This window comes from Notolepis coatsorum, assembly GCF_963971535.1.
Source record: "Notolepis coatsorum genome assembly, chromosome: 5".
In the NCBI taxonomy this organism is placed as follows: domain Eukaryota; kingdom Metazoa; phylum Chordata; class Actinopteri; order Aulopiformes; family Paralepididae; genus Notolepis; species Notolepis coatsorum.
In genome coordinates, this window is record NC_140169.1 from 27,896,633 (window position 1) to 27,911,078 (window position 14,446).

General features: G+C 43.7%; 1 protein-coding gene across 1 annotated transcript in view; it reads right to left on the reverse strand.

The window, feature by feature from the left end:
* The window catches only part of LOC311228136 (titin-like), a gene marked incomplete at its 5' end in the record, with an annotated part of 313,904 nt that overhangs the window by 130,202 nt on the left and 169,256 nt on the right, over positions 1-14,446 (reverse strand). Inside the window, 16 exons of the mRNA XM_084314051.1 lie at positions 469-667; positions 1,946-2,064; positions 2,324-2,466; positions 4,544-4,700; positions 5,616-5,918; positions 6,395-6,760; positions 6,809-7,036; positions 7,963-8,265; positions 8,597-8,777; positions 9,096-9,214; positions 9,627-9,751; positions 9,868-10,021; positions 10,548-10,853; positions 11,550-11,746; positions 12,827-12,932; positions 13,961-14,260. Coding sequence (XP_084170177.1) covers positions 469-667; positions 1,946-2,064; positions 2,324-2,466; positions 4,544-4,700; positions 5,616-5,918; positions 6,395-6,760; positions 6,809-7,036; positions 7,963-8,265; positions 8,597-8,777; positions 9,096-9,214; positions 9,627-9,751; positions 9,868-10,021; positions 10,548-10,853; positions 11,550-11,746; positions 12,827-12,932; positions 13,961-14,260 — 3,306 coding nt within the window. The remainder of the gene's footprint in view (positions 1-468; positions 668-1,945; positions 2,065-2,323; positions 2,467-4,543; positions 4,701-5,615; positions 5,919-6,394; positions 6,761-6,808; positions 7,037-7,962; positions 8,266-8,596; positions 8,778-9,095; positions 9,215-9,626; positions 9,752-9,867; positions 10,022-10,547; positions 10,854-11,549; positions 11,747-12,826; positions 12,933-13,960; positions 14,261-14,446) is intronic.

Below are 14,446 nucleotides of genomic sequence, written 5' to 3' on the forward strand. Positions count from 1 at the left end.
GAGAACATCTCTACAGAGAGGAGGGTTCAGAGAGAGAACATCTCTACAGAGAGGAGGGTTCAGAGAGAGAACATCTCTACAGAGAGGAGGGTTCAGAGAGAGAACATCTCTACAGAGAGGAGGGTTCAGAGAGAGAACATCTCTACAGAGAGGAGGGTTCAGAGAGAGAACATCTCTACAGAGAGGAGGGTTCAGAGAGAGAACATCTCTACAGAGAGGAGGGTTCAGAGAGAGAACATCTCTACAGAGAGGAGGGTTCAGAGAGAGAACATCTCTACAGAGAGGAGGGTTCAGAGAGAGAACCTCTCTACAGAGAGGAGGGTTCAGAGAGAGAACCTCTCTACAGAGAGGAGGGTTCAGAGAGAGAACTTCTCTACAGAGCAGAACCAGAGAGGAAGATTTAGAGAGGAAGGTTCAGAGAGAGAACCTCTCAAGACAGACATCCAGGGCTTCATCTAGCTGGCCTACCAGACGGGGTCTTGACGATCACAGAGTCTGTGAAGCCGGGCGTTCCCTCTCCGGCAGAGTTGAAGGCGATCACTTTGACCATGTACTTGGCTCCGTCTCTCACTCCATACACAGTGAAGGTCAGGGTCCGCACGGGGCGCTCTGTTGCCCGGGTCCACTCCTTGGCCACGTCCTTGCCACCTTCCTTGACAATCATAGCCTGGGACAACATAACATTAATAAAAATCAAATTAACAACCACTGTGTCTCAATGGGATTCCCCAAATGCAGGACTAAACTACGGGTCAATCATCACACCATATTCATTTGAAATCAGCGAGTAGGCTGCTATACTAGTTTTATTACACCATATTCATTTGAAATCAGCGAGTAGGCTGCGATACTAGTTTTATTACACCATATTCATTTGAAATCAGCAAGTAGGCTGCTATACTAGTTGTATTACACCATATTCATTTGAAATCAGTGAGTAGGCTGCTATACTAGTTGTATTACACCATATTCATTTGAAATCAGCGAGTAGGCTGCGATACTAGTTTTATTACACCATATTCGTTTGAAATCAGTGAGTAAGCTGCTATAGTAGTTTTATTACACCATATTCGTTTGAAATCAGCGAGTAAGCTGCTATACTAGTTTTATTACACCATATTCGTTTGAAATCAGTGAGTAAGCTGCTATAGTAGTTTTATTACACCATATTCGTTTGAAATCAGCGAGTAAGCTGCTATACTAGTTTTATTACACCATATTCGTTTGAAATCAGTGAGTAAGCTGCTATAGTAGTTTTATTACACCATATTCGTTTGAAATCAGCGAGTAAGCTGCTATACTAGTTTTATTACACCATATTCGTTTGAAATCAGTGAGTAAGCTGCTATACTAGTTTTATTACACCATATTCATTTGAAATCAGCGAGTAGGCTGCTATACTAGTTTTATTACACCATATTCGTTTGAAATCAGCAAGTAGGCTGCTATACTAGTTTTATTACACCATATTCGTTTGAAATCAGTGAGTAGGCTGCTATACTAGTTTTATTACACCATATTCGTTTGAAATCAGTGAGTAAGCTGCTATAGTAGTTTTATTACACCATATTCGTTTGAAATCAGCGAGTAAGCTGCTATACTAGTTTTATTACACCATATTCGTTTGAAATCAGTGAGTAAGCTGCTATAGTAGTTTTATTACACCATATTCGTTTGAAATCAGCGAGTAAGCTGCTATACTAGTTTTATTACACCATATTCGTTTGAAATCAGTGAGTAAGCTGCTATAGTAGTTTTATTACACCATATTCGTTTGAAATCAGTGAGTAGGCTGCTATAGTAGTTTTATTACACCATATTCGTTTGAAATCAGCGAGTAAGCTGCTATACTAGTTTTATTACACCATATTCGTTTGAAATCAGTGAGTAAGCTGCTATAGTAGTTTTATTACACCATATTCGTTTGAAATGTGAAGCTACTGACCTTTTCAACGTGGTATCCCAGAATTTCATTTCCTCCATTGTCGAGTGGGGGTTCCCATTCTATCTCTAGAGAGTGATCAGTGGTGTCGGCCACCCTGGCTTTAGGAGGTCCTGGTGGTACTGGGGGGGCATGGTTATGACATCATCACTCACATAGATCTTATGACATCATCACTCAGAGATCTTACTACACAGAGTTCTTACTACACAGTACACGCACAGACATTTATCTATCTATCGCCGGTGGTGTCAGTTTGCTGTAATGTTATTGCGCATGCTGTGCAGTCACCCCAGTACTAGCCACGTTGGCAGACCTTGCCTGAATGAATTGTACTAGTAATGAAGTGTAGGGTTCTGGTTCTGGTCCCTGGTGACTTACAGATGCGAGCCTCGGCAGTCCTGGGGTCGGTGGGGGCACTGAACTTCCCTGGTCCAGCTTGGTTCTCTGCTGCTACTCTGAAGATGTAGGTGAGGCCTTCTGTCAGGCTGTCAGCATCCACCTCAGTGTCGGGCACCAGGTCCCTAGTGGAGAGGAAGCACGGCAGCGTTCACTTGAAGAACACAAACACTGACATGGTTCATTTAAGTTACACATTTACTGTACTTTAAACCAGTGCAGGGCGCGGAGAACCATATATCCATTTACTGTACTTTAAACCAGTGCAGAGCGCGGAGAACCATATATCCATTTACTGTACTTTAAACCAGTGCAGAGCGCGGAGAACCATATATCCATTTACTGTACTTTAAACCAGTGCAGAGCGCGGAGAACCATATATCCATTTACTATACTTTAAACCAGCGCACAGCGCAGAGAACCATACAGTCTATCCATTTACTGTACTTTAAACCAGTGCAGAGCGTGGAGAACCATATATCCATTTACTGTACTTTAAACCAGCGCAGAGCGCAGAGAACCATATATCCATTTACTGTACTTTAAACCAGCACAGAGCGCAGAGAACCATATATCCATTTACTGTACTTTAAACCAGCGCAGAGCGCAGAGAACCATACTGTTCTGAAGGGCCAGATTAACACTGAGAATCTACGTTTATTATTTTATATAACTTGTATATTATTTATATGTATAAGCTATATACCTTTAAGCCTCCGTTTGAATCATAGCATTATTCGCTTTCCTCATTGGACAACGCCCTTGGCATTGACGGCGCCAACAGTCGCGCCCCCCAGACAAGTTCAAAGACGAGTCCGGACAAGTTGAGACATGCCCTTGGCCAGCGCATTGATTCCGGACAAGAGATTCGGTTGCGCTCTAGAAATCACTCTGAGTATATATTGTGAAAGGCGCAAGCAGCAGCAGTGCGAAACCTAAACACGTGAAGTGCAAAGTGAACAAGTGAAAGTGTGAATCTAACGTAGTGTGCAGCAGTAACGAGAAGCGTGTGAACCTTAGCAAGTGTGTGTGGACTTAACGTAATTAGTATCAGAACATGAGGTGAACCTAACAGCAGAACGATTGGACATGTGAGCAGTGGAACCTACCGGCGGTGTATCGTTACGGATAGCTAGTAGCTCCTTAGATACGACCTTGATATTGTAGAACCATTGTTGGTGTATTATAGTGAATTGTGTAAACGTAGTAACGTGGAGAAGAGCATCGTTAATACCATTGGCGTTTGGATTTAACTACACCTGAAGATCTGCATCGGGCTAGCTTCGAGGACGAAGCTAGCTAGCTATCATCACTGCCGTCGGGCATTGGATTAAGAGCTATTACCCTGCTATCGAGCACTTGGATTACAAGGACTGGATCCGTATGAGACCCCTTTTCTTCAGTGACCAGCAGGAGTATCCGACTATTCTTCAATTCCTCTGGAGCTTACCACTCCGTGGGGGAAATCACCAGTCTCCAGCTATACCCCTCGTTTGCCCTGTATCGCCATCTCACTCCATGCAGCGTTCCGGTCGAGTATTATTAACCTAGGAATTATTCATTCCCATTGACTTTGATACTCTGACATTCTACTATCATTCGCCATAAAAGAGCAACGTACTAATTTTCAGTTGTATATTTGATATTGCTAATAAAATACTGTAAACGTTATATCTTTGTCCCCGTGCCATCTATTGAGTGTCTGCCATATTTAACTGTACTGTCTGGCAAGTAATAATAATATTTAGTAGTGGTTTAATCTAAACAATCTTTAATACAGTCAGGGTTTTGTAACCCCTCAGTTACACATACAGTATATCCATTTACTGAACTTTAAACCAGCGCAGAGAACCATACAGTATATCACTTTTAAGTGTTTAAGTGGGAGACGGCTGAGGATCCCAAAGGCTGTGAAAGCTCGTCACAGACTGAGCTTCTTCCCCTCAGCCGCCAGGCTGATCAATGCCTCACAAGTATACACAAATAGCTTAATAAAGGAATCTGAATCTGAATCTGAACAAAGTAGTGATATGTCACGTTCACACTTTACAACTGTAACTACGAGGGCTGTTCCAAATCATTCTTCTTCTGATGATATCCTCTCCTTCTATTCTATGGTTTTCTTTGACTTAATGTTGTTGCTGCAGCAGCAGCGTGTTGGTTCAGGGTCAGATTGACAAGCGTTTGAGTCATGTTAATCACCTGTTGACTCGTGTCCAGTGGGTGCTCTTGATCTCACGCCGCTCCACCCAGTAGCCCAGGATGGGGCTGCCGTTGTCGTTGGGAGCCGTCCAGGTCACCAGCATAGCGTTGGATGAGACGTCTTCAATCAGTGGCTTCTCTGGAGTCTCGGGAGGTTCTGTGAGACGAGACACGATCATTATAAATTAGAGCTGTCACTTTAACCCGTTCATTTAGATTAATTAATGATGTCAAAAGAAAGGTGTTAAAAATGAACACAGATTATTCACGCTCTACGATGGTGTCCACAGTAGCTTTGTAAACATGATGGAGGCGGATGACAAGGTGTTGCGTGGCACATCAATGAAACTTTTACTTTAAAAAAATAAAGAATTCCTGCTGGTAAATGTCCTCTGATTGAGTCCACTTGGGGCTAGATCCACAAAGAATGGATTGCACGGTGCTAGGTGATTGATTGAATGAACATTTTATTAACAGATTGCAGAATGGGTACAATACAGTACGGCTCAATACACACGATTGTTAAGGGAATGCAGACCAGAGAAAGACTTTTGTCTTGTTTACATCAGGGTCCCCCAATTTCAATTCATAGTGAATTGTAAGTAAGGGTGCAATTAGCACGGTGCAATCCATTCTTTGTGGATCTAGCCCCTTGGTGTTTTTATTTCTTTGCCAACTTATAATGTTAACATTCTGTTAACACTGAAAACCTTTATCCTACTGAGGACAACTTTGTCCATCTCTCTCCTCAATGGGTCGGCCATTTCCATTTTCCAAAATTGAAGCTGCTTATGAAAATGTTTGGCAAGTCTATGCCGAGCACACGCATCCCCAGGTATGGACTAGTATATATATATATAAACTAGCAATACTAAATATTATATATATATATATATATATATATATATATATATATATATATATATATATATATATATATATATATATATATATATATATATATATATATATATATATATATACACATACATACACACACACACACACGTATAAATGTGTGTATATATAATATTTAGTTATAGAGAGATCTGAGAAATCAGGCAGATAATACCGAATGGATTCTTGGCGATGACTGGTTTGGAGACACAGGGCACGCCGGATCCAAACTTGTTCTCTGCCATGACTCTGAAGCGGTACTCCTTCTTCTCCACCAGCTTGGGGACGAGGAAGCGGCAGCCGCGCAGTGTGTTGGTGACGACGTTCCAGCCGAACTCGGCCTTGGTGTTGTCCTTCTTCTCCAGGGTGTAGTTGAGGATCTCACTGCCTCCGTTGTCCAGAGGAGGATCCCACTTGCAGACCACAGAGTTCTTCCTCACCTCCTCGAAGCGGAAGTTCACCGAAGGCCCGGGCGTGTCTGGAGAACAGGGAACGCGCGGTCAGTTCAGTCTCAATGCAGAGTAAAACAGAATAGAACACAATAGAACAGACACACGCACGTCAGTCTCAATGCACAGTAGAATAGAATAGAACAGTGTAGAATCAAATAGAATTGAACAGATTAAAATAGAATAGAATAGAATAGAATAGACACGTGTCAGTTCAGTCTCAATGTACAGTCAAATGAAATAGAAAATTGGATAAAATAGAATAGAACAGAATAGAAGTGTTAGGTGACCGGTTAGCATGACTTTAACATCAAACCACCTGTCGGCAGCTTAAGAAGAGACATTATTGTGTCTTGGTGTTTTAAAACCTCATTAAAATAGGTTTGTTAGGTTTGTGTCAGAATAGAATAGAATGTTTTAGTATCAGGTGTCATATTGAAAAGAATAGGAAGCAATAGAATGAAACTTGAAGTAGCTAGAGTAGCAGAACAGAATGGAATCTCACCGAATACGTTGACTTCACAGGTGGCGGAGGAAATTCCATGGTCGTTCTCCACCTTGATGGTGTAGACGCCATGGTCACCGCGGATGGAGTCCCTGATGAGACAACAGGACATGCCCACGGTGCCGTTGTTGACGGTCAGACGCTCGGTCAGAGTGGGGTACTCGGACTCCTCGTACTCTGGCTCTTCTGGCTCCTCCTCCTTCTTCTCCTCTCCTTCCTTCTTCTCCTCCTCCTCCTTCTTCTCCTCTCCTTCCTTCTTCTCCTCCTCCTCCTTCTTCTCCTCTCCTTCCTTCTTCTCCTCCTCCTTCTTCTCCTCTCCTTCCTTCTTCTCCTCCTCCTTCTTCTCCTCTCCTTCCTTCTTCTCTCCTTCTTTAACTTCTCCCAGCTTCTCTCCCTCCTCCTTCTTCTTCTCCCCCTCCTTCTTCTCCTCCACCTTCTTCTCCCCCTTCTTCTCTACCATCTTCTTGATGGGTTTCTCGGGTCTCTTGCGGAGCATCTCTGGTCGGATGATCTGGTTGTTTCTGTACCAGGTGATCTCAGGGTAGGGTGAGCCGGTGATGTTGGCGTCCAGGCAGATCTCATATCCTCTCTTGACACTGAGTCCAGACTGGAGGCTTCCGCTCAGGAACACCTTGGGAGGATCTGAGAGAAACCACCACAGACACACCAGTTAAAACACTACAAATAACAGCAAGTCGTTTTTACATGGCAACTGCATATGAGCTGCTTATGAGCTATCAGTTATTCTGTATTGAGTATTGAGTTTTTTCTTTGACCACTAAAGCTTTTAAATAAATTCTGGTGAATGCTTCTAAGCTTTTAAAGCCCCAATCTGTGATGGCGTACATTCACGTACATTCTTGGAACAGTTTGATCTGTAGACGGAAAAGACACTTGCCCAATGCAGGCCACCAATTTGTTTACATTTTGATCGCTAACTGGGCCTTTAACCCCAACTTAAGTAGAAAATAATGTAAATCACATGATTATGAAGTCCTTGGATCATGACAATGTATCCAATGTACAGTAGTGTCCAGATTGACACCTTGTGACCTAGTGACTTTTCACCTTGATGTCACTGCCTCAGACCTACTGTAGTGACTTTTCACCTTGATGTCACTGCCTCAGACCTACTGTAGTGACTTTTCACCTTGATGTCACTGCCTCAGACCTACTGTAGTGACTTTTCACCTTGATGTCACTGCCTCAGACCTACTGTAGTGACTTTTCAATTGCAAACGCCTCAAGGACATAACTCACCCCAGTCCATGACCGGCTATACGTTATGCTAATTACAACAGGACAGCTGTTTCAATTGCCAATCACTGGTGGACATTGGTACAAACAACACCCAGTGGTAGAATTACTAAACTGGTGGAAAAAGACACCATTCATGTTTCTCCACTAAAAGATGTGTTTGGAACTGAAGACTGTCAGTGTATTGATGTGTCTTCATTACTAGTCACATGGAGGGTGTATTGATGTTTCTTCATGACTAGTCACATGGAGGGTGTATTGATGTTCCTCCATTACTAGTCACATGGAGGGTTTCTAAGCATTATATTTACCAACGGGGTTGGAGATCCTGACGAAGGGCGAAGACCGCGACGGCTCGCTGACCCCAGCAGCGTTCTCTGCTTTGACTCTGAACTGGTAGTGCTTCCCCTCGATCAGGTTGCGGACGGTGTAGGAGATCACGGGGACCAGGAAGTCGTTGCACCTCTCCCAGTTCTCCTGCCCCTTCTGGATCTTCTCCAGGACGTATCCCATGATCTTGGCACCTCCGTCGTACATGGGGGGTTTCCAAGTCAGGGTGACGGTGCTGTTAGTGGGGTAGTGGGTCTCCACGTCCACCGGAGGGTCGGGGATATCTGGAGGAGGACAAACACAGGATGGATATTAATATTAAAACTAATTTAGGTTGGTAGATCATGTTGAGCTGGTCATTTTAAAAGTAGCTCAAAAGGCATAGACCACCCACTAAATACATGTTGTGCTTATTCCAATGAAATTCCCTTTGAGCTTCTCCGATTGGTTAGAAGGAGGAGCCTCACAGTGAAACTTTAGAATGGAATATCTCTGCACTGCTGCTGCTACACTGATCAATGAAACCATTTTGTATCAATCAATTATCAATTGATGATAGAGAGACATAATACACATGTATTGATATGAGAAGGTTTAACTATAGGAGAGACTCACGTTTCTGGTCTTCAGCGATGACCGGGTTGCGGAGCTCGATGAACTCTCCTCCTCCCACCTTGTTCACAGCCTGGACTCTGAAGTAATACTCTCCGTTCTGGATGAGATCCTTCACCGGCCACACCATCTTCAACTCTCCTGCCATCTGGTTCACATATGTTCTCCTACCTGCCTCACGACGCTGCAGGAGAGAGACAGAGAGGGAGAGAGGGAGAGAGAGAGAGAGAGAGATAGAGAGAGGGAGAGATGGAAAGAGAGAGAGAGAGATAGAGAGAGGGAGAGGGAGAGATGGAAAGAGAGAGAGAGAGGGAGAGAGAGAGAAGGGATAGAGAGAAAGGTGGGATGATTACTACCCACAGTAACACCCAACTGAGAACTGAAAACATTATTGTCGTTATAATCAGATGGATCAACAAGCATCTTCTCAGACGAGGGTCCCTGAGACTAAATCTACTCCTAATGTCTGCATCAATGTGGGGGTTGTTGAAAGTCAACTGACCTGCAGGATGTAGTGGAGGATGGGGGTGCCTCCGTCGTAGTGTGGGGGGTCCCAGGACACCTTACAGGAGTGCTTGGTGATCTCACTGGCAACAATCTCCTTACAGGGATTAGGCAGACCTGCAGACACACACCATGCCATGAGTGGTCAAATTAACAGTGAGGAGGGAATCCTACCAATATCATACAGTCATACCAATTACTTTATGTTTAACCCTACCCATACCGATGACTTTAACAGTGATGGTAGCGCTATAAAATGTTACTCTATACATACCGATGACTTTAACATTGATGGCAGCGCTATAAATTGTAACTCTATACATACCGATGTCTTTAACATTGATGGCAGCGCTATAAATTGTAACTCTATACATACCGATGACTTTAACATTGATGGCAGCGCTATAAAATGTAACTCTATACATAACGATGACTTTAACATTGATGGTAGCGCTATACAATGTAACTCTATACATACCAATGACTTTAACATTGATGGCAGCGCTATACAATGTAACTCTATACATACCAATGACTTTAACATTGATGGCAGCGCTAGCGGCTCCAAGCTTGTTCTCCAGGGTGACTTTGTACTGTCCAGCGTCGGGATGCAGAGAGCTTTGGATCTCCAGGTGACAGGAGGTATACTCCTTCCTGTTAAAACAGCATCACTTCCTGTTAATGGCCGCTGTTCATATCTACACCACATCATTTAAATGAAATATCAGGTCACAAGGTTACCGTAGATCAGTTAAAAGCAGCGTACAGACCTGAAGCCCAGGCGCTCCTCTTCCCTCAGCTCCTTGCCGTCTTTGTGCCAGGTGATCCTGGGAGTGGGAACGGCTGTGAAGGGAACTGGGATGTGCAGCTTCTCGTGCTCCACCACCACCAGGTCCAGCGTCTGGAACTCCAGGGTGGGGTTGCCTTTATAGAGGAATGATACAATAACTCACAATGTCACTCACTGCCTTTATAGAGGAATGATACAATAACTCACAATGTCACTCACTGCCTTTATAGAGGAATGATACAATAACTCACAATGTCACTCACTGCCTTTATAGAGGAATGATACAATGACTCACAATGGACCTCATTCTCGAACACAGTTACGAAAAAGTTAAAAAAGAAATGTCTTCTTAACTCCACTTACAACATATTATAGTGGATATTATACCATATTATAATGGGCATTAATCATAACCTATTATTTATGGATATTCATTATAACATATTACAATGGATATTAATTATACCATATTATAATGATAGCATACCATATTATAATGGGTATTCTAACATATTGTAATGGATATTAAACCATATTATAATGATATATTATAATATTATAATATAATGAATATTCAAAAATATTACAATAGGTATTCTAACATATTATATTGAATATTCTAAACATATTATAATAGATATTGTGTCATAGCATCCTCACAGTCTGAATCCTGGGCGAAGACGTTGTCAGATATGTCGGAGGGCTCGCTGTCGCCCACAGTGTTCATGGCACGGACTCTGAAGATGTACTCCTTGTCTGGAACCACACCCTCCTCGATCCTATACTTCAGCTCCTTGATGGGACGAGAGTTGACCCTCATCCACTTCTCTGTACCGGCCTCACACATCTCGATGTGGTACCCTTTGATGGGGCAGCCGCCGTCACGATTTGGTGGTTTCCATGCAATAGCCAGGAAGTGTCTGCTGGCTTCAATCACATGCAGCTCAATGGGAGGAGATGGGACACCTATAGAGACACACAGAGGATGGAGGCATTGAATACTTCTTCCACCGTCACAGTGAAGAGTAGTAACTAACAGTACACACCATGACACAAAACACAAATGTCACATGACTGTAACTGAAAACTATTACAAAAAAAGATATACATATTGTATATTTTTAAGTTCATCAAAATAATTCCTTGCAGTAGAATTTGAAAAAGGAACTAGACTTTTGAATTTTGAAAGAAACAACACAACAATATCATATAGTAATTTTTACTGAAAAACGAAATACCTCTTATACCATCAGAACTAAGAAAGATATTGTGATGTGATAGTTTGGCCATATCGCCCTGCCAGTCTGTAACATTAAACCATCTGTGTCTTATCAGCAGACAGACCTGTTGGCTCTTCAGCCCTATTGGACAGTCAGTAACAGTATCAGCAGACAGACCTGTTGGGTCGTCAGCCCTATTGGACAGTCAGTAACAGTATCAGCAGACAGACCTGTTGGGTTGTCAGCCCTATTGGACAGTCAGTAACAGTATCAGCAGACAGACCTGTTGGGTCGTCAGCCCTATTGGACAGTCAGTAACAGTATCAGCAGACAGACCTGTTGGCTCTTCAGCCCTATTGGACAGTCAGTAACAGTATCAGCAGACAGACCTGTTGGGTCGTCAGCCCTATTGGACAGTCAGTAACAGTATCAGCAGACAGACCTGTTGGGTCTTGGATGGTGAGGAGCTCAGTAGGCTCGCTGAAGTGTCCGACTCCGGCCTCGTTCTCAGCACCGACCTGGAACTGGACGTCTGTTCCCTCGATGACGTCTGTCACTCTGTACTTACAGTCTGGACCAGAAGTCTTTCCACACTTCACCCAGCGAGTCCCCAACTTCTCCTTCTTCTCTATGGAATATCTGGTGGAGACAGAAAACAACTTCATAACTTGACAACATCAACATCTAAATCGACCCAAGTGTATTTCCTGTAGCAGTGTTTGCTAATATCAATAGCTGACAGGAAACTGTCCCCCTAGCAACTAGAACACACCTGTGAGTTTCCCCTGTTCCCCTAGCAACTAGAACACACCTGTGAGTTTCCCCTGTTCCCCTAGCAACTAGAACACACCTGTGAGTTTCCCCTGTCCCCCTAGCAACTAGAACACACCTGTGAGTTTCCCCTGTTCCCCTAGCAACTAGAACACACCTGTGAGTTTCCCCTGTCCCCCTAGCAACTAGAACACACCTGTGAGTTTCCCCTATTCCCCTAGCAACTAGAACACACCTGTGAGTTTCCCCTGTCCCCCTAGCAACTAGAACACACCTGTGAGTTTCCCCTGTCCCCCTAGCAACTAGAACACACCTGTGAGTTTCCCCTGTCCCCCTAGCAACTAGAACACACCTGTGAGTTTCCCCTGTTCCCCTAGCAACTAGAACACACCTGTGAGTTTCCCCTGTTCCCCTAGCAACTAGAACACACCTGTGAGTTTCCCCTGTTCCCCTAGCAACTAGAACACACCTGTGAGTTTCCCCTGTTCCCCTAGCAACTAGAACACACCTGTGAGTTTCCCCTGTTCCCCTAGCAACTAGAACACACCTGTGAGTTTCCCCTGTTCCCCTAGCAACTAGAACACACCTGTGAGTTTCCCCTGTTCCCCTAGCAACTAGAACACACCTGTGAGTTTCCCCTGTTCCCCTAGCAACTAGAACACACCTGTGAGTTTCCCCTGTTCCCCTAGCAACTAGAACACACCTGTGAGTTTCCCCTGTCCCCCTAGCAACTAGAACACACCTGTGAGTTTCCCCTGTCCCCCTAGCAACTAGAACACACCTGTGCATTTCCCCTGTCTCCCTAGCAACTAGAACACACCTGTGAGTTTCCCCTGTTCCCCTGTGCATTTGGTATCAACGCTAGTGGAAGTCAATGATTTTTGGATGGAGTGGAATTACTCTACCTGAGGACGGGTGTGTTGTTACTCTTTAAACTCTGGTTCTTACCTGAGGACGGGTCTACCTCCATCATTCTTGGGTGCCTCCCACCGCAGGTCTACGTATCTCTTAGATACATCCTCGACCACCAGGTTGTAGGGAGCTGCAGGAGTGGCTGGAAGGAGACAATACATAGTTCCTTTGAGAAACAACAACTGCAACATATATTGTAAGAACTAGTATCCTGAATATAATGTAGCTAAGCTGCAGGGTTCAAAATGTAAACAGAATCTTTTTGATTTATTGCAGATGATAGAAAATCCATTCTGTTACTTGTCAGCCGGTTGGAAAGTACAACCTTTATATTTGAATTGAAAGAAAATCCACTCCCCAAATGCATTGAATTGATAGTGAATTGATCTCAACCCTGCTAAGCTATTAGGTTTCCACTGTGAATCTCAGACTAGATGTGACCTGTGAATCTCAGACTAGATGTGACCTGTGAATCTCAGACTAGATGTGACCTGTGAATCTCAGACTAGATGTGACCTGTGAATCTCAGACTAGATGTGACCTGTGAATCTCAGACTAGATGTGACCTGTGAATCTCAGACTAGATGTGACCTGTGAATCTCAGACTAGATGTGACCTGTGAATCTCAGAATCTTGACTAGATGTGACCTGTGAATCTTAGACTAGATGTGACCTGTGAATCTTAGACTAGATGTGACCTGTGATTGAATCTTAGACTAGATGTGACCTGTGATTGAATCTTAGACTAGATATGACCTGTGATTGAATCTTAGACTAGATGTGACCTGTGAATCTTAGACTAGATGTGACCTGTGATTGAATCTTAGACTAGATATGACCTGTGATTGAATCTTAGACTAGATGTGACCTGTGAATCTCAGAATCTTGACTAGATGTGACCTGTGAATCTCATAATCTTGACTAGATGTGACCTGTGAATCTCATAATCTTGACTAGATGTGACCTGTGAATCTCAGAATCTTGACTAGATGTGACCTGTGAATCTCAGACTAGATGTGACCTGTGAATCTTAGACTAGATGTCAGACTGTGTTCTAAATTATATTGTATGGCTTGAGGAGACAAAGAAAGAGGCCATTTCATGGGTATAACTTGACGAGTATGACTTAACAATATCAAATATATGACTGTATTCAGAGTCAAAACTTACTGAAAGTGTCTTTGGCCAGGACAGAGTCCTGTAGCTCACAGAACGGTCCGAGTCCCGCAGAGTTCTCGGCTGCTACTCTGAACACGTACAGAGAGCCCTCGTTGAGGGGAGTCACTGTGTACTTCAGCTCTTTAATGGTGGTGTCCACGGCCTGCCAGCCTTTACGCCTGACGTCCCTCTTCTCCACCACATAGTTGGTGATGCGGGCACCTCCGTCTTTCTCGGGCACCGCCCACTTCATCTCTGCGCTGTTCTTGGAGATGTTGACCACCTCTAGCCAGCGGGGAGCCGTGGGGGTGTCTGGAGAGGAGAGGCAACGTTAGACAGGTGCTTAGTTTGACTTACTGAGTCTCTGCTTGCAGACAGTGAGTTAGTTTGACTTACTGCGTCTCTCCTTGCAGACAGTGAGTTAGTTTGACTTACTGAGTCTCTGCTTGCAGACAGTGAGTTAGTTTGACTTACTGAGTCTCTCCTTGCAGACAGTGA